Genomic DNA, 25656 nt, shown 5'->3' with positions numbered 1-25656 from the left:
TTCCACTGTACCTCAAGCTTTCCACTGTACCTCAAGCTTTCCACTGTACCTCGGTACATGTGACAATAAAGTAAAACTGAGTTTGCGTTGGGCCTCACTCTGACAGTGGAGGAGGCTCAGGACAGAAAGATCAGTGTGGGGATGGAGGGGGGGTTAGTGTTTGGCAATCGTTGTGATCGTTTACCATTGATCATCGTGGGTGAGATTAACAGTCGGCGCAATTTAATTAAGGAACCCATGACTGAGCCCTGACTGAGTCCCTTTAACCGGACCCGGCAGTGCCGGGGCTGCTGATTGGTGGGGGCCTGCCTGCCTGTGTCATCGACCTGGCAACGGGCGCGTCAAGGCAACGGGAGCGGGATCCGAGTCGCCCGGCCCGGCACGGCACGGCACGGACATGTCGCTCCGGACGCTGCCGCTGCTCTTCATCAACCTGGGCGGGGAGATGCTCTACATCCTGGACCAGAGGCTCCGGGCTCAGAGTATCCCGAGCGACAAGGCCAAGAAAGGTACCGAGCGGCGGGGGCGCCGGATCCAGGCGCCATCTCCCGGGCCCGCTGTGTCCACCCACCCCCCAGACCCCCTGGTGATCCACTCCCCACCCCCGGTCCACCCTCCCCCGGACCCCCTGGTGATCCACTCCCTCCCCCCCCCCGGGTCCACCCTCCCCCGGACCCCCTGGTGATCCACTCCCCCCTCCCCCCGGTCTACCCTCCCCCGGACCCCCTGGTGATCCACTCCCTCCCCGCCCAGACCACCCCCCCCCCCAGACCCCCTGGTGATCTACTCCCCCCCCTCCCCCCGGACCCCCTGGTGATCCACTCCCCCCCCCCGGTCCACCCACCCCCCAGACCCCCTAGTGATCCACTCCCCCTCCCCCGGACCCCCTGGTGATCCACAACCCCCCCCCCGGTCCCCCCTCCCCCGGACCCCCTGGTGATCCACAACCCCCCCCCCCCCCCCCGGTCCACCCTCCCCCAGACCCTCTGGTGATCTACTCCCCCCCCCCCCCCCGGTCCACCCTCCCCCGGACCCCCTGGTGATCTACAACCCGCCCCCCCCCCCCGGTCCACCCTCCCCCGGACCCCCTGGTGATCCACTCCCCCCCCCCCCCCCCCGGTCCACCCTACCCCGAATCCCCATCCTCAATCTTCCACCCCCCTCCCCTGCCCCAGATTCCTTCCCCGGCACTACGTCCTATCCATTCCCAGGCCACCAGGGTTCAACCTCCCCCACTCCCCGGGTACCCTCTCGGGTCCATCCCCCTCCTTCCCCGGGTCTGGACCACCTCGGGGCCGCTTGTCCCACTCCCACCCTGGCAACCCCGGGGTTCCACCCACTCGGGTCCCACCAATCTCACCAATTCACCCCGGACCTGTGGTTCACCCTCGCACTGTTCCCCTGGATACCCCCCCCCCCCCCCCCCCCCGAAGGCTACCCTAAGGTTCTTTCCCACCCCCAGAATCAAACACACATCCCCAACCACTGTCCGCTTCTACAATTCAGGGCAATAAAATTCAATCAACGACCAACATTTCATACGCAGCCCAAACAGGACACGTTTTGAAATATGAGCCCAATTATTTTCCCTCTTGCCATTCACACCATAAAGAGCTCTGGTGGGTAAACTGTAAACATATGCATCTCCCCAAGCCCCAATGTTTCGGGTCAGTCAGATAGTAAACCATATTTACTAGTTATTAGCCCTCTCTATTTTCTCCCCTACAAGTCTCAAGTTTGCTCATATTTGCCCAACGTTTGCTGCCACAGTAATGTTGTGTTTAAGATAATCACCACTATCAAGATGTAAATTTATCAGTAATTTGTGGTGAAGAGAACTTCCCTGTGAACTGCAGGGGACTTTAGATATAGATAATATGTAATAAACTGTTCCCACCGGTGGGAAGATCTCAAACAAGATCTCAGATAAGGGAGTGGTCATTTAAAACTGAAGTGTGCAGGAACTTCTTGCAGGGGCTGGTAAATCTCTGGATGGTTCTATCCCAGAGGGTTGTGGAGACTAGATTATTGGAGTTACTTAAAAAGATGGATATATTTTTTGTAAGATCAGGAAATTGATGGTTATAGGGAAATGCCACCACAGAAGAGTTGAGCTTGGGAGCAGATCAGCATGATCAGTGCTTTCTTTGTAGACAAAAAGGTGTCAGTACGTTTATCGTTTCTTGCTGTTGGTAGATCGGCTTCCTATAAGCTGCTTAAGCCGTTTAAGGGCGTGACTGCCAACTTTAATTAATACATTTTTTAAAAAACTTTAGTATTCCTTTTGTAATATTAAAATGTGAAAATCTCGTTTTTAACTTTTACGATGTGCAGGCTTGTGGAGCTGTGAAGCATACCACTGCCACTATCTTCTTGTATTCTTGTCATGGTTAATGAAGGAACCCCTTGTAGTTAAATGGTGTACACCTGCAAAAGTGTGGAATAATGCAAAGTGTGGAAGAAATGTGAAATAATGCAAAATAGTTGAGCCAAATTTTGAGATTAGAGTAAATATGTGCTTAACAGTGAGCATGGACTTGATGAGCCAAACGACCTGTTTCTGCGCTGAATGACTGACTTTGAACTGATGAATTAAATGTAGTAAAGTAGGGGAGGAGAACTAGATTGGAATCAAGGACTGTTAATTATTTGATGTTGTCTCTAGGATTTTTATAAAGCATAATGAAACAAATGTGCAAGTAAAGATTCTCTTTTCAGACGAGGCTGCACTGCATAATATTTTTGAGGTATTGGTTATCAGGGGTGTATCATCGCAGGTGGGAGTGATTGGGTTGACAATATAATAATAATAATATTCATTTATTGTCATTGCAACGAGTACAACGAAATTAAAAAATAGCCAATCCTGACGGTGCGTACAAACATATATGCAATAAATGCAAAAACAAATAAATACATAAATACAATTAAATACAATTATATCAAGTACAAGATTTTTTAACGGTGTTGCCTAGTGCAAAGGTAGTGTTCAGTTCTCGTATGGCCCTGGGGTAAAAACTGTTCTTAAGTCTGTTTGTTCGGGATTTGATCGACCTGAAACGTCGACCAGAGGGCAGATGAACAAACAGACGGTGGCCGGGGTGGGATGGATCTTTTATTATTTTGCCTGCTCTACTGAGGCAGCGTAGGCTGAACAGGTGCTCCAGGGAGGGCAGTGAGCAGCCGATGATCTTCTGGGCCGTCGTGATGACCCTCTGAAGGGCCTTCCTGTCCTTTTCTGAGCAGCTGGCATACCATGTGGTTATACAGTATGCCAGCACACTCTCGATGGAGCAGCGATAGAAGGACAACATGAGCTTCTCCTGCAGGTTGGTTTTCCTGAGGATCCTCAGGAAGTGGAGTCTCTGCTGTGCCTTCTTTACTGTGGTGATGGTGTTGGTAGACCAGGTAAGATCCTCTGCGATGTGCGTACCCAGGAACCTGAAAGCGGGTACCCTTTCCACACAGACCCCATTGATGTAGAGTGGGTCGTAATCTACACTGGTTTTTCTAAAGTCAATTATAAGTTCCTTTGTTTTGGAGGAGTTCAGGACCAGATTGTTCACTGAACACCATGCTGCCAGCCTTTGGATTTCATCCCTATAGGCTGTCTCATCTCCTCCTGAGATGAGTCCAACCACAGTCGTGTCATCCGCGAACTTGATGATGGTGTTGGTGGGATGGGTGGGGGCGCAGTCGTGAGTGTAGAGGGAGTAAAGGATGGGGCTCAACACACAGCCCTGTGGTGAGCCGGTGCTCAGTGTAATGGTGGAGGAGAGGTGAGGGCCTATTTTGACGGTCTGGGGGCGGTTGGTCAGGAAGTCCTTGATCCATTGGCAGATGGTTTGGGAAAATCCAAGGTCGGAAAGTTTGGTGACCAGTCTGCTCGGGATGACCGTGTTAAAGGCAGAGCTGAAGTCGAGGAAGAGCATCCTCACATAGCTCCCCTGGTGTTCAAGGTGGGTCAGTGCAGTGTGAAGAGCAGTGTCAATGGCATCCCCTGTAGACCTATTTGCTCTGTAGGCAAACTGGTGTGGGTCGAAGGTGGGTGGGAGGCTGGCTTTGATGTGCTGCAGGACCAGTCTCTCGAAGCACTTTGTGATGACCGGTGTGAGTGCTACCGGACGGTAGTCGTTAAGACCGCTGATGACAGACTTTTTCGGCAGTGGGATGATTGTGGCGGACTTCAGGCAGGGAGGGATGGTGGATTTTAAAAGGGACAGGTTGAAGATTTTTGTGAAGACCTCAGATAATTGGTCTGCACATTCCCTCAGCACTCTGCCCGTCACACCATCGGGGCCTGCAGCTTTCCTGGGATTCACTGCTCTGAGCACGCGCTTAACATCATACTCCTGCACAGTGAAGGTGTTGCTGTCAGGTGCTGGAGAGGGTGTTATGTCTGCCACTGTAGCTTTCACCTCGAAACGAGCAAAGAAACAGTTAAGTTCCTCTGCCAGCGAGGCGTCGCCGTCGGCAGTCGTGCGGTTGCTGGTCTTGTAGTTGGTGATGTGCTGGATGCCTTGCCATACCCGCCGTGGGTCATTGTTGGAAAAGTGGTCCTCAATCTTCCTCTTGTAGGACGCTTTGGCATCCTTGATGCCTCTCTTCAGGTTGGTTCTAGCAGCACTGTATAGAGCTCTATCACTAGACCTGAAGGCGGTGTTACGGTCCTTGAGGAGAGACCTGACATCCTTTGTCATCCAGGGTTTCTGATTGGGATACAACCGGATGCGTTTGTCGACGGTGACATTGTCAACACAGTTTTGGATGTAGCAAAGTACAGTTGATGTGTACTCCTCCAAGTCCTGATCCTCAAAATGTTGAATGTTATAAACAAAGGTCAACTGGTCTGGCAGCAGTGATCAAGGGAGCACTCCGAGCACCAACTTGCAGACTTGCCAAATGGGGCTTCTAAATATTGTTCATTTGAAACATCGTCCAGTTCCAGAAATGTAAATTCAGTTGTAGGTCAGTTCTCCCTTTGAGTCTATTCTGTCATCCAATGTCAACAAGGCTGATCGGTGATTTAACTCTGCAGACAAAAACCCTGTGTCATTTAGGTGATGGATTTGCAAAGTTCTGTTACACCAGCCTGGCTGGCTAACTCAAGAGTATTTAATTGTTATATACATCGGGAATGGAATAACAAAATTCCTATTTGCTGCAGCTTCACAGGCTGATTGCGGATGATTAGCCATGATCACAATGAATGGTGGTGCTGGCTCAAAGGGCCGAATGGCCTCCTCCTGCACCTATTTTCCATGTTTCTATTAACACTATAACACAAAAAATAAACATACAATAATCAATAATACAATAAATTATCAGTAATTCATGGTAACCAGACCAAAAATGAAAATGAAAGTATAGAGTGTAACCGAAACAAAGCCCATAATAGATCATTGCCGAGGTAGAGTTGTGGCCGGGGTGTGCAGTGTGGTTCAAGACCCCGTCGGTTGATGGGACTAAATTATCTTGAATCTGGAAATCGCTGTTCTCAGGCTTCTGTACCTTCTTTTGCATGGTAGCAGTGAGATGAGAGTGTTGGCTGTGTGGGGCGGGTCTTTGATATTGTCCACCTTTTTGAGGCATCCTGTAGATCCTTTCGATGGTGGAGGCAGTTACATTATGGACCAGGCAATGTTCACCACCAGTAGACGTTCAATAGAGTATTCAGCGACATGCCAAATCTCCAAAATTTCTGATGAGCTTTCTTTGTGATTGTAGTAACGTGATGGACCCAGGTCTTCAGAGATATGCAAGCCCAGAAACTGTTGACTTTCTCCACTGTTGATAAAGATAGGTTTGTGGATCCTCGGCTTTCTGTTCCTGAAGTCAAACATCAGTGCCTTGGTCTTGCTAACATTGCTTCCAATGATTGTTGTTCTGGCATCATTCAATGAGATTTACGAACTCCTTCCTGTACTCTGACTCATTATTACCCGTTATTCATTCATCAATGGTGTTATTGTTGGCAAATGTAAAGATGGTGTTGGAGCTGTGTCTGGCTGCACATTTTATGTGTTTAGAGAGGGTTGAGCAGGGGACTGAGCACCCAGCCCTAAGGTGCCTCTGTGATAATGGTTATCGAGGAGCAAGTGCTGTTGTCATTATGTACTGATTGAGGTCTTCCAGTGAGGAAGTTGAGGATTCAATTGCATAGGGACGAGCAGCGACCCAGTTGTCTGATTTGTTGATCGGTTCAGAGGGGATGATGGTGTTGAATGCCAAACTGTAGTCGACAAACAACAACGTGCCGAATGTGTTCTTAATGTCCAAATAGACCAGACTGGAGAGCCAACAAGATCGCAACTGCTATTATCTGTTATGGCACAGGCATATTGTGGTGGGTCTGGGTCTTTACTGTGGCAGATGTTGATATGCGCTATAAACAATCTCTCACAGCACTTCATCATAACAAATTGAAGTGCCATCGGTTGGTAATAATTAAGGCACCTCCTTGTTCTTTGTGGGCACTGGTATTATAGATGTCCTTTTAAAGCAGATGGGGACCTTGGACTATACCATTGACAGGTTGAAGAAGTCTATGAAAACTCTAGCCAGTTGGTCATGCTGGTTTTAAGTATGCAGCCAGGTACACCTTCAGGGCCAGTGGGATTACTCTCGTGAAAGATCTTCCAACAGCAGTCTCACGAGACCGTGATCATATCGTCACTAACCTGTCTGAAGAAGGGTCTCGACACGAAATGTCACCCATTCCTTCTCTCCAGAGATGCTGCCTGCCCGCTGAGCTTTTTGTATCTATCTTCGGTTTAAACCAGCATCTGCAGTTCCTTCATATCGTCGCCAGCGCCCGTGGGGGGCCCAACAAGGTACATCAAGGATCCCTCTTTCAAGTGACCATGGAAACGTTTGAGTGATGAATCTACATCACTTGAGCCTCTTGCATTCACCTTTTAGGAAATAGTACCGTGCAAGCCCTCCACAGCTGCCAAACATCCGTCTGAATCCCCACTTTCAACCAACAGTATACTTTCAACCAAAAGTATCTCTTTGCTTTCTTGATAGCCTTCTTGAGTTCATACCGGGACTTCTTAGATGACACTCTATCGCCTGACTTAAATACGTGGGACCAGGTCCTCAGTAGATTTCTGATTAGGGAACCCTCAGATGGTCTTGGTGTGAACACACATTTTCTTAAGAAGTCGGTAACAGCTGTGGTATATTTGTTCAGGACCATTACCGAGTCCTTGACCATCGCATATACGCAGAAAGAAAGAGGACAGCCTCACTCAAAGGTGATCCAATTTTTTTCAAAGTATGGGCAAGGAATGGAGCGAATGGAATCTCTGTTAGTGGAGAAGCAGTTATCTGTAAATGTTGGCAGTGCATTTTGTAAATGGTGCACACTGCGGCCAGTATACACTGGTAGCAGCGGAAATGACTGTTGGTCCTTTTTTTAGCGTACATTTTTCATACCAACTTCATTTTGATTTTACAGTTACACTTTTACAGAGGTACATTCTTTAGTAATTGGCCCTCTTTTGCCATTATGGATTGAAGTATCTCCAATTTGCAATCTAGCTTAATTGAGACAGAGATTTAAAGGTGGAGACATTACCAACAACTTATTAATTTGGGACCATGCCATCAGGCCAAACGCTCAGACTGCAATTCAGATAACTTGCTTTAGCCCACAACTTGTGTTTCAGTTGATCCTATTTATCTATTGTTTAGTCTAATAGAAGTTTTCTAAATTCATTAATTTACTCCACTAAAACACAAGGAACTGTGTTTTTAATTTTCTTTTTACCAGTTGTGAATTTTGTGAAATTCACCGGTTTACGGGCGGTATGGTTGTGCAAAGGTAGAGTTGCTACCTCCGCGATCGTACTCCTCCTACACTCCAAAGACAGACAGGTTAATTGGCTTGGTATAAATGTAATTGTCCCTGGTGTGTAGGATAGTGTTAAGGTGCGGGGATCGCTGGTTGGCGCGAATTTGGTGGGCCAAAGGGCCTGTTTCCGTGCTGTATCTCTAAACTAAACTAAACTATGAACGACGATTCATTCTTGACATTCAAACAGACCCATCTTCTCCACATTCTATCGGATCTGTCAAATGTCTGCATCATGTTTTAGATATGCAGTCTTGCTTTTGTTTAGATTATAATAAGAATATTGATCTCATTGCTCCATCTAAAACAGAAAGGGATTAACATAACATTAAGGTAGTGACATTACCTCCACATCTGCTCTCAATAGTCCAACTTAATCATTTTTTGGCTTCTCCAAAAGTAAAGGACCCAATCTGTTCAATCTTTCCACATGGTTGTAATCTCAGTTCTTGTACCAAACTGTTTAAGCTGCCTTCAGACTATCTTTATACCACTTCTATAGCATTAATGTAAGAATCAAATGAGGGCAAGATGTTAGAGGCATTTCGGTACAAAATTCAGATATAATGAAAGTGAAAGATTTAAAAAGACATTTGAAAATCAAATCAGGTATATTGGGCCACCCAGACGGTTAAGTATTTGGATATGTTTTGTTTACAAAACTTCAGGATGATTGGGGGGTGTGATAACACAGCACAAACATATGAAAAAAGTCTCTTAAGATTAAGTCTATGGATTCGATAAAGACTAGGTGCTTGAGAGATGGTATAGGATTTGAACATTATGCTTATCTGTATTATTACATGGTTCAGTTGATTCTCTCCAGATGCATCCTGGAAGGATAAAATATATAATTATATTTCTGCTGGGGGGTTTTTTTTGCATTGTAGCTTGACATAACTTTTAAATTGCCATGCATTTTTGATGAATTCCTCAATGCAAAATTTTACAACACATGCTGTGTTGTCACCCCATTACTCTAGCGTAGGACTCAGTAGCTAGCTACAGAGAGAAACCGCAGTGTCTTACACCAACAAGTAGCCTGCAGGGTCAGTGAGCTCAAGTGTGAGGGGGTGACAACAGTTTTTTATAATGTGAAATTGAAAGCAAAGCCTTTTATTTGTATTTTAGGATCTGGGTGTTACTGTCTAGGCCAGTGTTTCAAAGTCATCACCAACTTATTCATATTGAAAATCTCAATGAATCTTGCTTCTTAGAATAATATGTTGTCATCAGGCAAGTATAGTTTATAAAATGATTGTGCATTTTGAAAATTTTGTCATTTAACTGTTCTTTTCATACATCTTGTAGATGACTGGCAAGAGGCAGACAGGAAACGAGGTATTGTACTTTGTTCTCTATAGCTGCGTAGTTACTCTGTGTAGTTCTAAATCATCTACTCTACATAGGCTTGTAGATGTACAGAATAAACCTTCAGCCCTGGATGTTTGCTTTTTCTTCAATCAAATGGAGAAGGCAGACAGTTGTTATTTTCCTATTCAAATCCAACTCCCCATTCAATAAAATAGAACTAAGCCATTAATCACACCAGGACGTTTCTGCAAATGGAAGTCCAGGCCCATCAGCTCTTCTATCATCAGTCAAGATATGGGTGCAGTTTTACCTTGGGGAGACAGTGGGACCCACGGTGATGGAAGAATACCTCAGGATCATCTGGAAATGGGATTCGTATACAACCTTACACCCATCCAGTTGGTGTAAGTTCATCTTCAGAACCAAGACAGGCACAAATTTAACATGACCCAAATGAGCACTATATTGTCTGGAGTTATGAATAAGGACGCAGGCCCACAGTGCGTGGCTCTATAGTGAAACTAAATGTTTCAACATACAGGGAGACTGAATACAGTGAGAAAGAGGAAGCACTCTCACCAGAGATCCAGGAGAAAAAGAACAACTTTTGTTCCAAACAATTTTTTTCACCATCACCAGTACTTTCACCTCCAACCATCTCTCCCCACTCACTTCTCAATGGATCATGCAGCATCTGTGGAGGGAATGAACACGCAATATTTCAGTTTGGGACCTTTCTTTAGTAATTTTGTTGCTTCTGCAGCTGTTGGAAATCTGAAATAAAAGAGAATGCTTGATCAGGAAATTGTATTACCTGTTAATCTCTCATCAGAACTGGCCAGTTCTGGTAAAAACTGCAAAAGCTAGTTGATTGGAAATTGTTAAATTCACATTTTTATCCTTTACACTCTGAAAATGAGATGTTATTCCTTAGGTTTTATAAACATGATTTTTACAGTAATTGGTCAGTATAAAGAGGTTGAAGATGGAAAGGTTGGAGTTGAAATGTGATGGAGAATTTAAGTGACATCTTCCAATCAGCGAAAGATGACAATGGAGAAGTCATGGGCCACCCTTGTAACTGAATGGAAGTGTTCTGCAATGCATCATCCAATCTGCATTGTTTTTTCTCGGGTAGTAAAGACCACTTTTAAGGAAAACATCTTGGAAGCATTTGCTGTCGTCATGTGAACAGACAGCAAAGCTTGAGAAACTGAGCAAATAGATTGGAGTCCTTGTAGGAGCCAGTTTGGGAGAAGATGTCAAAATATGTGAGAGTGTGCATTTGTTAAACATGTTTTTCGGGTATCTGGTTAGTAGCAGTGAAGAACTAATGTGATTCAAACCCACTCCTCCAATGCAGACTGCTGCCCCTACAAGGTGTAAACATTTTGTTTTCATTTGTATCCAAATATCTCTACATTAATGGAATGTAGGAATTATCATCCCCTCTTGTAAAATTGCATTTTCATTGTCAAAGAGGTTGTTGGCAGTAATTATTGCCTACTTCAATCTGATTCAGATTAGTTTATTGTGACACGCAATGAAATCCCTTATTCACATGGAGCTCATAGAGCAAACACAGTAATCATAAATTCAACAATAAATACAATGATGAGTGCAAAACAACAGAATGGTGTAATCTTGTAGTACAATCTGAAGTACCGTAAAATAAACTTATAGTACAATAATGGAAAAACTAAATGAGGGAGAGTTGAGAGTAAGAGTGTGTGCTAGCAACTCTGAGAATGGTGTGTGAAAGAGGTAGTCTTTTTTTGTAGATTAAAAAGTGCCAATATGGATCTTTAATAAACATATGTGTTACACGGCTGGAAAACAATTAACTTTTTGGAGGTGCCGGTACACCGTACTGATACGTACCATCTCAAATACAGCACTGCAAAGAGATGATTGGTTCAGGAGTCTGATAGCAGTGAAGACGCTGTTTTTAAGTCTGGATGTCAGGGCTTTCTGCTTCCTGTAACTTCTCCCAGGAGGTAGAAGAGAGAAAAGGGGATGGCCAAATGCTTGGCAATACTTGGCAAAACTTCCCGCCTCTCTGATGCAACACACCATAAATATGAACTGGATTGAAGAAAACGATGAGCCTGTGATGGACTGGACTGTGTTCACCACTCTCTGCAGGTTTAGGCAGTCAAGAGCTGAGCAGTTACCATACCAGGCTGAAATGCAGCTCGTCAGAATACTCTATGTATAGCATGATTTGAAGAAGTTCAAGAGAATCCGCATGGACATGCTGAGTCTTCTCGGATGCCTGAGAAAGTAAAAATACTGATGCGCTTTCTTGATCACTCCATCAGTATGAAGGTACCTGGAGGTTGCTGACGATGCCTAGGAATTGAAGTTGTCGACCATCTCTACAGCAGCTTTGTATAAGGACCTTTGTGGGTCAGCAACTCTTTTGCCTTGCTGGTAACAAATAGGTAAATAGTTTGTAAGAACCATAACATATTGTCCTTGAATGGATTTCTTTGTCAAGACACTATTATAAGATAAGTAGAGAGAGAGGATGGATAAGTTGATCACTGTTGGATTTGTAGTTGGATCTGTGCATGTGGGTACTTTGTAGTAATGTAGAAAGATTTTAACTTCTTATTCTCAATGCAAAATCTACACCAACAGTTACTTAGAAAATAACCTTGATCACCTTTGTATTCACCTATAAAGAGTGATGTATTTTCAATACCTTCTGGAGGTTTTAGACCCTGACGTACAAAACTTAATATGAAACTAAAAAAGACACAAATTGCAGTAACTTAGCAGGTCAGGCCGCATCTCTGAAGAACATGGATAGATGACGTTTCCGATTTGGAGCCTTCCTCAGCTTGAATGTAGTGAGGGGAAAGAAAGCTGGAAGAGAGGAGAGACAGAACAAAGCCAGGCAGGTAATAGGTTGATGCAGATGAGGGAGATTTTTGATAGGCAGATGGTGGACAAAGGCCAGAGATGAAAAGACAATGTGTGAGACAAAAGGATTGAAGAGTTGTGAATGGTGATGCTAGAGGAAGGAATGTAGTTGGAGGGGTAGGGGAGAAATGGGTTCGAGTCCAGGTGGGACACAGGAGTGGGGATCGGGAAAGGGGGAGAGATTTTAGAGGGGAAGAAAGGAGAGGGTTTTGTAGTTACATAAAATTGCAGATGAGAATGTTCATACCATTGGGTTGTAAGATATCCAAGTGGAATATGAGGAGTTGCTCCTCCTGTTTGTGTGTAACCTCACTCTGGCAATTGAGTAGGCCCAGGTGAGATATGTCAATATGGGAATAGGATATAGAGTTAAAGTGCTTCGCAACCAGAAGATCCAGTAGGCCTTGGTGGATTGAGCACAAGTGATCGGTGAAACTGTTGCCGAGTCTGCACTTGGTCTTGGTGATGTACAGGAGGCCACATTGGGAATACCAGATGCAGTGGATGAGGTTAGAGGAAGTGCACATGGACCTCTGTCTCATCTGGAAGACTGCTGGAGTCGGTGGATGGAGGTGAGGGAGGAGGAATAGGAGCAGGTGTTACATGTCTTACAGTTGCAGGGGAAAGTACCTGGGGAGGGGTTGATTTGGGTGGAAAGGGATGAATGAACCAAAAACCTAACATGAAACTATTGTGCAGAACAGTTAAAGCTCTCAATTTGAGCAGTTTTGTAACAGTTCGTATGATTGGATTTTAATTCACATATACTAGTTTTGTTTACATGAGGGTAGTTAGAAGATGAGTTTGTTTTGCATTTTGATCAGTTTTATCAAACAACATACAATAAAACAAGTTAATTTTACACCTTGTCATATGTAATGAAGCAGGATTAATTAGTAATTTCAGATAAGGGGATTTGTGGGTAAAGTGATCCCAATATTCTGCAATTTAATCTGTTTTAGAGCGAAAAAAAATCATTGAGTTGGAAACTAGTATTGAACATAGAACCGATTGTATTGATTTCACTGGTGGATTTATTGAAGTAGATTGGGGAAAAATAAAAGGTTCTACAGCTGTGTGGAAAGGCAGAGTGTAGCCAAAATAACGGACTCATTTCAAGTCTAGAAAATAATGTTGTTCTGCGGAATAAAGTAATGGCAGAGTGATAAATAAATATTTTGCAAGTCTTTGTTATAGAGGATGTAACAAATACATCAGAAACACTAGAGAAACGAAGGGTGTAGTGGCAGCAAATAAATTAGAACTTGCATTACTGGAAAATTAAGTTAGACTAAAACTGATCAAATCTTCTGGATTGCATCCTAAGATTCAAAATGACAGAGCTACAGACATAGTGGATGCATTGCAGATCCTCCAAGATTCCTTGGATTCTGAAATAGGAAACAAATGTAAGACTACTACTTCAATAAGGTGGTTGGCTTGAAAATTCAATGTATTTCCCCACAGAGAAAGTGGTGACAAGCAACTTTAAGGAGACTATGATTTTCTGATTCAGCATGGTATTAAGAAGGGAAAATAAGGTTGTTATTTTTTTTAGAGATATAACTTGTAGGGCTGATGAGGGGCATCAGTGGATAGAGATTTGGGATTTTCAGAAGGCATTTGATAAGGTACCTCAAGGTTATTACATAAAATAAGCACCAACCCTAATTTCACAGTACAAAGTAAAATGGTTAAGAGATATGTGAGGTCTGCAAAATGACAGGCGAATTAAACATGGGGGTTAGAAGGTGAATAGTTTGGTGGTGGGGGACAAGATAATTCACTTTGGTTGAAAGAGTAGAAAAACAATAATTTCAAGTAGTGATAAGGTAGTGGGTACCTGTATGAAGGTGTCTGCATCTACTGATTTTGGAGATATGGGAAGTATCAACATGTAGGTGCAGCGAGTAGTTAGATTAGATTTATGTGAGCATCACCACTTTACTTAATTACATGTGCACATCAGCATTCTTTCTCGCAACATACACACTTGTGGAAGTGGTCCAATTTATTTTTGTGACCTTTTGACGGATTTGAGTGAAATGCAAATTAATGAGGGAATCTCCACAGAACAATCAAGATAATTTATTGTAAAGCAAAAATATGATCATAAATAAGTATATATTCTACTTGTACAAGACTCCCTACTCTACATGTACATCTTTCCCCAGCCCACATGAAGACCTCTCTCATGCACTCCACCCTGTGTATCATCCACAGATTGCCTTGGGCATGCACAGCAGTCACTGCCCATCCCTGACATGCTGTTTCCACCCTACCTGCCCCACTCCCTTGGCTACTGGCAGTCCTATGGGTCTAATCATCTGGAAGCATGGCTTCACAATCACTGCTGCCAAGGGCTTTTGAACAGTTTGTAAATTTCTCTGATCAAAGAAATTCCAATTAAAAAAATCATTGTTTTATTGATTTTATATCTACTTTAAATGCTGGAAATTTAAAAAATAAATTATTTGCAAGTCAGGATGTTTCTGTTCCACCCTAGGCTTGGTGGTGAATCCATTGACGGAGTGAAGGTCACATGTTTGCATAGAAATCCATGAAAATCTATCGCTTTAGAGGCCACTTGCCCATCATGCCTGTGCTGGTCGAAAAAGAGATGCTCAGCCAAATCCCATCTCTGTCACTAGGACTGTAACCCTGCAGTTCAAGGCAATTCCAGCACATATCCAAGAACTGTTGAATGTGCCAAGGGTTTTTGCCTCTGGAGGTACTGAGTTTCCGACTCCTATCTTTGTCTACTATCTGGTACAATAAATCTATGAGTCTTCATTTTTCACCTCTAACTAATAGGAATAGATCATTCCTGCTTTCTCCATCCAGGCACCTCATCATTTTATGCACAAATTAATTCACTGCTTGCGTTCTATTCCAAAGAAAACAACCTCACTTGATCAATACTTCCGCATACCTCAGATTTTCCATCCTCCATAAATCTTTTGTACTCCAGCGTAATCGCATTTTTCCTGCTCAACTGTTCAGTTCTGCCCATGGTATGCTATTTACCTGCTAGGCTGACGTAGAAGATGCTTATGATTGTTAAATTTTTTTTCTGCTTTTTTTCAGTAATGAACGACATTGTCAGTACAATGTTTAATAAGAAATTCATGGAAGAACTGTTCAAACCTCAGGAGTTGTATTCTAAGAAAGCCCTCAGAACTGTGTATGATCGACTGGCTCATGCCTCAATTATGAGACTAAACCAGGCTAGCATGGACAAGGTGAATAAATCCTAATGAATTGACTGTTTTATCAATATGCAAGTAATTTAACTACTAATGAAAACATAAAAGTTAGATTCTGGTTTTAATCAAAAAATAGAAAATGCTTTAGATTACATCTACTGCTACTGGTCTGAGCCAGACCCTTAAAATTGACACTGTCTGTGACTGTGGCCTAATATGCTCTGATGTTAATATTTCTTATTTGGCCAGTCACACTCCCAACTCAAACACTGGCCCAACTTCACCCTTTCACATATCTTGGGTTAATAGATGTGGGTAGCTAAATCAGTAGCTAAATCTAGTTTCTTAAAATTATGCACGAACAATAAATGGGACTCTTACTGTTGGCAAGCTCCTGAGGACTAATTAGTTGGTTCACATTGTGAGAAGGCAACTTACTTCCCCACCTCAGCTGATGTAGGGTTGGAATGATAGGCCTCGGGTCAAATAGAACACATGGTAACATCTCAGGGGCAGACTGGGGTGCGGAAGGGGCAGAAAGAAACAACAATGATTATTGGTTGGTGAAAAAAATTATCTTTGTCCTGTATGCATTGGGTATTTTTATCTTTTTCCATATGCTCCAGCTCTATGACTTGATGACGATGGCATTCAAATACCAAGTACTCCTCTGCCCACGGCCAAAAGACCTCATCTTGGTCACGTTCAATCATATGGATGCAGTCAAGGACTTTGTACGTGATTCTCCAAGCATTTTAAACCAAGTAGATGAGACATTCCGACAACTGATCGAGGTGGGTGTTGTTTTTACACGTGATGCTGCGATTTTTATCAACACAAAGCAAATATTCAACCGCAGATCAATTTCTTCTTGAACGTAAACAAGAAGCTTATGCAACGGTGGTCTGGAGACATCTTTCAGTAAACAATCAATGATATCTAGGAGAGAGTAGTTGATTTGAGGAATGATTCAGTAGGAGGGTATCTGAGAAAAAGAAGACTGCATTGTCACCTACCTTGGTATGTAGAAAATGGATGGCCATTATTCAATGTGATTATGTTCCCGATGAGATCAGAGAGGGATATGCAGGGGGAAATTAGAAGAAAATACGTGCAGAAGGAACATTGGATGAAATTTGGCTTGAATGACACGAGCTTGTGGCAGGGGCAGTTGAAGGGATGTATTAGCAAAATGATGACAAAGTCCACTAGTTTCTCAGTGATGGTGGGAGAGAATGGGCAGGACAGAGTGGATTTAAGGTTCAGGTGAACATGGAGAAAAACAACAAGGTGTTATTTTTGCATTTTCAGATCAGAAGAGTGTATGACGCTGAAAGTTAGATTAATTGTTCACATTTCTAATTTGGATCTGTTGCTCTTAACCTTTTATCAAGCTCCTCCAATGTTTATAATGGAGAAGTAAGCAACATTATGATGTATAATGGAGAACATTAGGTCCCTCTGAATAAAATTGTAGAAATCTAAAATAAAAAGGCAAAATTCTTCTGAAATTAACAGCAGGTTTGGCAACATCTATGGAGTGAAGAACACAATGAAGGTTTTGGACTGATAACCTTTCATAAGTTGCATTCTGAATTGTACAGATGAAAGGTGAAAGTGTAACTTTTTTTCTAAGTTGCCAGTTGACATGCTACTTGCAATAAATGGAAATTGGTGGTAAATGAAAGGAATTGCAGATGCTGGTTTGCACCAAACATAGACACAAAATGCTGGAGTACCTCAGCAGGCCTGGCAGCATCTCTGGAGAAAATGGATAAGAATGTTGTCTGAAGAAGGGTCCTGACCTGAAATGTCACTTATCCATTTTCTATTGTATCTATCTTTGGAAATTGGTGGTGTTGTTGATAGAGAGGTAGATTGTATAAGGGTATAAATTGGGTGGAATGTTGAGTGGAGCATTGGCTGATGGAATTCCAAATCCTAACAAGTGCAAGGTGAGGCATTTTAGGAAGTCAAATCAGGGTACAACATATATATATATATATAGAGAATGGTAGGGTGCGACAGAATGTTGATGAACAAAGGGGTTCAAATCTATAATTCCCTGAAAGTGCCAATACAGATAGGTTGGTGAAGTAGGCATAAGACATGCTCAGTGGTTTCACGAGATGGGGTATGGCCAATATAAAGTCATGCACAAAAATAACACAATGCTGTGTTAACACAATGCTCTGGGTGCATAAGAATTTAACTCTCATTGCATCTTAGAATTTACTAGTTTGACAGTTAATGCATATGTTTCTGCCTTTCTTTAATTGACAGTTGTACAGCTGCCTACCTGGCGGGGAGTTTCAACTCATCAGGCAAACCTTGCTCATTTTCTTTCAGGACTTGCATATCAGGGTAAGTAGTCTCCCAGTTCCATGATGACACAAGCAATAGATGGGAAGTCCATTCCATATTTTCCTCATTTGGTAGAATCATGGCTGACCTTTTTCCTCAACATCACTGTCTTATATGAACCTTGTATCTCTTAATTGTCTCTTACCCAAAAATCTATCAAACTGCCTTGAATACACTTAATTACATAACCTCATAGTTTGAGACCCAAAAATGATTCTCTGTCTTCAAGGTGACAACATTTCTTCTGTGACCAATTTTTTGCTTTGATGCTTGTTTCTAAATATACCAGCTAAGGGAAACAACATCCCTACATATAACCAGGCAAGCCCTTAAGCATTTTGATAAGTTCTCTCATTGTTCTAAACTTGGGATAGTATTGGCCCATCTCTACTTCTGTGACAGTCCAGTGTCCAGCCTACCCCTGTCTGCATAATACCAAGAATCAGCCCGGTGAAGCTCTAATGCACACCTGCGATCACAAGTAAGTCTTTCCTTAAATAAGAAAACCAGACCTTTACACAATATTCCAATGCAGTCAAACCATGACCTTTATATAATTGTAGCAAGATCTCTTGCAATATAGTTTGTCTTCCTAATTATTTTCTATACCTGCATTTTAATTTTGTAGCAGTTTGTTTAGGAGTACACACAGGTCCCTCTGGACACCAACACCTGTCTCTCTCTTACCATTTCAAAGGTATCCTGATTTCCTCTTCTTTACCCAAATTATGACTTCATACCTTTCTACATTGTATTCAATTGCCCAATCTTATTTTATAGACTGTCTCAATCCCTTTAAAGTCTTCACTGCTCACAACTCAGACTACCACCTAGTTTTATATCATCAGTAAACTTGGATATATTATACATGACCCCACCTCTACATCATTGATCAGATTACTGACTCCTTGCCGGAACTAGTCAGTTACCCAGCCTGAAAATGACACATTTATTCCTTTTTTCTTTTTCGTTTTTAAGCCAATCCTCAAACCGTACCAGTCTGTTACCCCTAATCCCTTGTGCCCTAATTTTGTGTAAGAATCTCGTGATTTTCAGCATGGAAATCACCTCCCTCCCCCTCGCCCTACCCTCTACTTTCAGTCTGAAGGAGGGTCCTGACCCAAAATGTCTCCAGAGATGCTGCCTGACCGGCTGTGTTACAAAATGCCTCATCTTGGTCACGTTCAATCATATGGATGCAGTCAAGGACTTTGTACGTGATTCTCCAAGCATTTTAAACCAAGTAGATGAGACATTCCGACAACTGATCGAGGTGGGTGTCTATTTTTGGTATAAACCAGCATCTTCAGTTCTTTGTTTCTACTTCTTATCCGTCAGGTTAAGACTCTATATTCTTAAGAAACATGAAGGATACAGGTTGGTGCCAGGAACATGACGAGTCTTGTGGCCTATCTCAGTATATTCTCTCTTACACTCTTGTACTTGGGTATGATTGTGCTTGTGTAGAGTAAGATTTTACTGAATTGCATGCACAAAAATGAATTTCACTGTACCTAGCTACATTTGACAATAAAGTACCATAGATTCTCTTTTATCTATTCTACGTAGCACAATCTACAAAATCACTCATATTTATCCCTTTTTTTTCTCATTTTGGAGTTTCTGCAATTGTAAGAGCAATATTTGAAAAGATAAAATGATTTTATTTTCATTTTGGCCTAAGGTGCAAAATTTGTGATATTTGTTTTTGTATTCAATTTGGGGGGAAAAAACAAATAGAAAAGAGATAACACAACTAATTAAGGGAACTTTTCAGCAACGTTCCTCTTGGGCCAACCATCTCAAACTTCAACGCCTTGTATCAATTGAACAAGTTCTAAGAGACTGGGAGCAACAAAAAAATATTATAAATCATGACATTCTCAACTCGCAAACTCATTCCCTTGTGAAAAATTGCAATGAAACCAGAAACTACAATCTAGATCCCAAATAAATCAACATTTTTCTTAAGGGTTCTATCGTTTTCCTAAAAGAAAATCGTTTAATATGCTGATTTTCCTTTTACCATTAAATAGGGATTGGGTACCTGAGGATGGTGGTTGCTACGTACTCATGTATGCTCATCAGCAACATGAGTCATGAAAGGAAATGTATAATGGTAGCACATGTTATCATTTATTATTAAATGTGTTTAATTTATCTCACTAGGTTTCCATATTTCTGAAGGATAAGGTTCAGAATTCTAATGGCCGATTTGTGCTGCCGGTTTCTGGGCCTGTACCTTGTGGAACAGACGTCCCAGGGCTGATAAGGTAACACATTGGTTTATTCACACATGTCTGTACCTTCGGATTTCCCATGATGATTTCCTGACCATGTGGCCACCATCTTGCCTTTTGATCTCCATTGCAGCAGAAGGAAAGTTATTCGCTTTAAAAATTATGTCCTCTTATTCCTTGCAATTTTCTAAATATAAATGTGTTGGCTTTGTGCATTCTTCTAAAATGTAACCAAGCAGTTGATCAGTTTGTTTTTTGGCATTTTCCCACACTAAATCATTATGTCTAATGATCATTCTGTGAAACACGCACTAAATTACAAAGCAGGAATTCCATCCACATAAACTCATTAACAAAAAAAGCTCAATAACCTCATTTAATTGAAATTATCGCTAAAATGATTCAACTCATCTTCTCTGTAGGGCGGTGATCCCACCAACATTACAACACTTCCCACAGAACACTGAACTTCCAAATTTCAGGAAGCAATTCCAACAGAAGCAGATTGAATTATTGAACAAAAGTTTGAAAGTTGGGTACCCATGAATAGTAATTGAAGAACTTATTTCAGAGTCGGGGCATCTGGTGAGAAGACTGCTGCAGGGTCATTGATGTCCTGTCTCTCTCATTTAGATCAGTAATAGATAGAAAAAGCACTGACGAGTAGTAAAGGAAATTAACTGGATTATTCATAAACTTTTAGCTGGTGATCAATTCCATTATTTTGCCAAAACTCAAAATGCTGGTGTAACTCTGCAGGTCAGGCAGCAACAATGGAGGGAATGGACAGACGACATTTCGGTTCGGAACCTTCTTCAGACTGATGTCTTAAGAAGTGTCCCGCACTTTGTGTTTTGTTCAGGATTCCAGAAGCTGCAATTTTTAGTGTCTATTATTTTGCTAAATGCTTGTACTAGACTGATGTTAGACCTTAATGGTTTCCTGGATGAGACTCTGCCACGGAGTCATTCAGAATGGAAATAGACCCTTCAACCTAACTCTGTCTAACTCTGTCTGCCTAAGTCTAAAGAAGGGTCTCGACCCGAAACGTCACCCATTCCTTCTCCCCAGAGATGCTGCCTGGCTCGCTGAGTTACTCCAGCTTTTTGTGTCTATCTTCAACCTAACTTGTCTGTGCCAATCAAGGTGTCAATCTGAGCTAATCCCATTTTCCCGCAGTTAGCTCATATTGCTCTAAACCTTTCAAATCCATGTACCTGTCCAAATGTATTTTAAATGTTGTAAGTATACCTACCTCTACACTTCTGGTTCTATATACCCACCACCTTCCATCTCTTCCTGCTCACCATAAACTTATGCCTCCTAACTTTAGCGACCCTCCCCTGTGAAAAAGACTGCAACTATTCACCTTATCCATGCCTTCATGGTTTTATAAACCATTATAAAGTAACCGCCTCCTTCACTCTAAGAAAACTGTCCCTGCTATCCAGTCTCTACTTGTAACTCAAGCCCTCCAAACCCAGCAATGTAGTTCTGAGTCTCTACTCACCCGTTCTGGCTTATTTACATCCTTCCTATAGTATGGCACCCAGGAATGCAGACAATATACCAAGTCCATCAATGTATATAACATCCCAACTCTTGAACAATGCAATACAATATTCTTGTAAATACTGTCATGTTCATAGATTTGTTGGCATGAATTGTCTCACCTTTCTCAGGGAACTTTCACTTTGCTTTTAATTTGCAAGATATGGAAGCATGTTCACAAATCTTCTTTGTGGAATTTCATAAGTATCGGCTATTTCCCCACCCTTATCCTTTACATTGGTGCTCCTCTGTGCTCAGTCCTCTGCTCGACTCCCTGTACACACATGACTGTGAAGTCAAGTACAACGTCAGCTCGATTTCAAGTTTTCTGATGACATCACAGTTGTCAGGCAGATCAGTAACAATGATGAGGAACATCATATGAGGAACAGGCACCTCATATTTCACTTGGGCAGCTTACACCCCAGTGGTATGACCATTGATTTCTCTAACTTTAATTGGAGGAACAGCACTTCATATTTTGCTTGGGCACCTTACATCCCAGCGATATGAACATTGATTTCTCTAACTTTAGATAGATTCTCTGTCCCTCTTTCCCCTCCCCCTTCCTTCCCAGTTCTCGCGCTGCCTTCCTGTCTCCAACTACATCCTTTCTTTGTCCCGCCCCCTCCCCTGACATCAGTCTGAAGAAGGGTCTCGGCCCGAAACGTCACCCATTCCCCCTCTCCTGAGATGCTGCTTGACCCGCTGAGTTACTCCAGCTTTTTGTGATAACAACAATGATGAGAAAAGAGAATAGGAACCTTGCATGATGGCAAGACAAAAAGTTGATTATTTTCAGTTATTTTTACACCTTCTGGAGTTTGAGTATGTGCAGACTGTTATTACAGCAATGTTTCAAAAAATCTGTTTTCTTGATACATTCATGATAATTTTGTGTTGTAAAAATCGTGTGACTTGCATTAGAGGACATTTTGTATTTCATAAATTCAGGTTGTAAGTTTACTAAATTTTATATTATCCCCTCTTACATAATCTAATTAGAATATATACATTCATCAAAGTCTAATAATAGAAACCATTAGGAATTCTAACGGTGAGCATGAAATTAATTGCAATGTTTTTACGATGTGAAAACATTGACTTTTGGTTTGTGTCATTTTGTCCTAGAATGTTTAATTATAATGGAGACGAGGTGAAGCTGAGAGAGTTCCCATCGATTGGGAATTATACCAGTGCATTGGCAGAAGGATCCTTAAACTTCTTTGGTGACCGTGTCATTAAGCTCGGCACCAACATGTAAGTATGCCATGTCTATTCCCTTAGGATCTGTTGGGCACAAACCCAAGAATGTATAAGCTGAGCCAACCATCTCCATCTCCCTGAAAACGATCCATTAATCATTGATCATTGATAATTTTCAGTTGTTTGGTGGGTAATGACAATTTTACACTAAGCTCCACAGACCAGAAGATCCTGGGATGTACGTCTCAAAGTCATAGTGGATGTTCCTAATTGTTAATGCTAAACAATTAATTTCTGTCACCATTTAAATTGCCCCTGGCTTCTGTGAATTATAGTTAAAATTAAGCATAAATACTGACCAATAATCTATTCCTCTGCATATTGAATGAGGATGAGATTAGATGTGATACCCAGCCTCGAGGCAAGCAAATCTTCTGGTGTGAACATGATGCGTTATATGGAGACATCTTTGAGACATACATCCCAGGACATTCTGATCTGTATCAAGAAGTGCAAGTCCCATGAAAGTGCAGGATTCTGAGATGTGTGCTGTTTTATCATCTGCATGGAGAGGGCTTTTCATTGAAGAATGAATTTGCTGCAAGGGTTGGAGCTGCAACTCCTTGCAACAGGAGAATTATAGAAAGGCAGTTCAGATTGGGTGGTTAGAGGAACCCAGGCTTATGCTTGGGTTACATAAGGGATAGGTGACTAATGCTACCTCTCTCAAATGTACACTTCAGGAGAAGTTTACTACGAAGGACCCTGGCTAACTTTGCTTTGAAAATGTGCATGGGGGTGAAATGCAAAGATCCTTATGACTTGCCGTTGTCTAGACACATGCACGGAGGGACCACTAGATTTCTTAAAAGATGTTTGTTATATTTTTTGCAGAATTAGAATATGTATCGAGACATGAATTGACAGTTTCAGCAGAGAAAATAGTTAGATTATCTAAGAAAATCATGAATGCATTGTCGAAGAAGGGTCTTGACCCGAAACGTTACCCATTCCTTCTCTTCAGAGATGCTGCTGGTCCTGCTGAATTACTTCAGCATTTTGTGTCCATCTTCGGTGCAAACCAGCATGTGCAATTCCTTTCTCCGCAACTCTGCTTGGTGTAGTCCAGATTAAGAAAGTAGCAATATTCACAAAAATGCCCTGCACCATGATCTATTGGTGTCTACCTATGGAAATAGTTTGTGGTCATCCTTAAAATCCCAAACAAATTAGAAACAATTGTCTCTGTGGATAGTAACGATTAAGGGAATAACCGGGGTGGTAATTGATGCCTCATTGTTGTCTTATTCACAAAATGCTGGAGTAACTCAGCAGGTCAGGCAGCATCTCGGGAGAGAAGGAATGGGCGACGTTTCGGGTCGAGACCCTTCTTCGACAATGCATTCATGATTTTCTTGTTACTCCTCTTGTTACTGTTGATGTTCCATGAGGTGCCTGTCTATGACTGTTGTGCCTTGTCTAAATGGCCACAGGTACAGTGTTTCCCGGCAGGTGGAAACCCACATGATGGGGACAATGAAGAGCTCAGCTGTCCGTGCAAAGGTAAGTGCTGTTTGCTGCTCAAGCCTGACATTCACCTCTTCAACTTGCTTCTCCTTGATTCTACCTGTTCTTCCCAATTGTTATTTTAATTTTCCTTTTGCATTCCTTGTTTACAAATTTTATAGAAAAAATATTTCTGTTTTGCCAATGCTGGCTGACCTTCTGTTCTTTTCCAGATTTGTATTTAATGCTTTTTACCTCAACCTTATTTTAATCTGTTAGTGTATTTCCTGCACATTATCTGCAGCCAATTAATATGGGGATGAGTGAGATTGTAGATGCTGGAATCTTGATTTATTTTTTTTAACTGGAGGGAGGAATAGTGGAAAGAAGGGAACCTGAGGAGGGTTGGAATGGTGAAGAGAGAATAAAAGGAAAATTAGGTCTTGAACTGAGGAGGGTTCGGAAATGGGTGGAAGGAAGAGGGGAATAGAACTGGTCGACGGGAGCAGACGGAGAAAAGTGCACAGAGGATGGAGGGAAGGGTAAAAAACAGTCAGATGGAAAGAAGGGGCTGGGGGTAGTTAAATGAAATTGGAGAATTTACCTTTTGTGCTATTGGGTTGTTGGCTACACAAGTGGAATATGAGGTTCTGTTCTTCCAGTTTGCCTCTCGCCACACTCTGGTAGTGTAGTAGCAGAGGGTAGAAAGATTGTTATGGGAACAAGAAGGGGAATTAAAACGCTTTTCATTACTCTTATTTAATTGCGGCTACATGCTGGTGCGGGAGGAAGGAGCGGAACAGAAGGGATAAGGACAGAGCCAAGTGAAGGAGGGGAAGAGAAGGAGCAGCTGCAACAATCACAACAGTCTCATATTCTTGAACTACATTGACAGTCTTACCCCTAACATCATGAGGGAAGTGGCTGGCTACAATGACTACCATATGTGGAACAAGGAACTGCAGATGCTGGTTTAAACCAAAGACAGACACAAAATGCTGGAGTTACTCAGAGGGACAGACAGCATCTCTGGAGAGAAGGAATACCTGACGTTTCGGGTTGAGACCCTTCTTCAGACTGAGTCAGGGGAGAGGGAGATACAGAGATAAGGAAGTGTAAGGTGTGAAAATGAGACAAAGGGGATGCAGATCAAGGAACATATAGAATATATCATTGTTAGCTGGGAGAAGATAACAACAAAGCAACACAGAGATAAAATGTAATCAGGGATAGTCAGACTGGTCGGAGAACTGGGAAGGGGGGGGGTGGAAAGCGAGGGAAAGCAAGGGTGACGTGAAGTTAGAGAAGTCAATATTCAGGTTTAGGCGGACTGAGTGGAGGTGTTCAGCGAAGATATTGCCGAAATATTGGTCTCGCCTCATCTTAGGCACAGATGCGGCATAGACAGAGGAATTGGGAGTAGGCGATAGAGCCTTTACAGGAAGCAGGGTGGGAAGAAGTGTAGTCCAGATAGCTGTGGGAG

The 25656-nt window shown here is 42.3% G+C and overlaps 1 protein-coding gene across 1 annotated transcript in view; it reads left to right on the top strand.

The window, feature by feature from the left end:
* The first annotated feature begins 306 nt into the window (after positions 1 to 306).
* oscp1b (organic solute carrier partner 1b) overlaps positions 307 to 25656 on the top strand; it is a 31050-nt gene continuing 5700 nt past the window's right edge. Inside the window, exons 1-7 of the mRNA XM_078423372.1 lie at positions 307 to 509; positions 15188 to 15342; positions 15933 to 16100; positions 17590 to 17670; positions 19840 to 19943; positions 22593 to 22721; positions 24161 to 24230. Of these exons, the coding sequence (XP_078279498.1) occupies positions 398 to 509; positions 15188 to 15342; positions 15933 to 16100; positions 17590 to 17670; positions 19840 to 19943; positions 22593 to 22721; positions 24161 to 24230 (819 nt within the window). The 5' untranslated portion in view covers positions 307 to 397. The remainder of the gene's footprint in view (positions 510 to 15187; positions 15343 to 15932; positions 16101 to 17589; positions 17671 to 19839; positions 19944 to 22592; positions 22722 to 24160; positions 24231 to 25656) is intronic.

This window comes from Rhinoraja longicauda, chromosome 27, assembly GCF_053455715.1.
Source record: "Rhinoraja longicauda isolate Sanriku21f chromosome 27, sRhiLon1.1, whole genome shotgun sequence".
Taxonomy (NCBI): Eukaryota; Metazoa; Chordata; class Chondrichthyes; order Rajiformes; family Arhynchobatidae; genus Rhinoraja; species Rhinoraja longicauda.
This window is presented reverse-complemented; position numbering and strand designations above follow the sequence as displayed.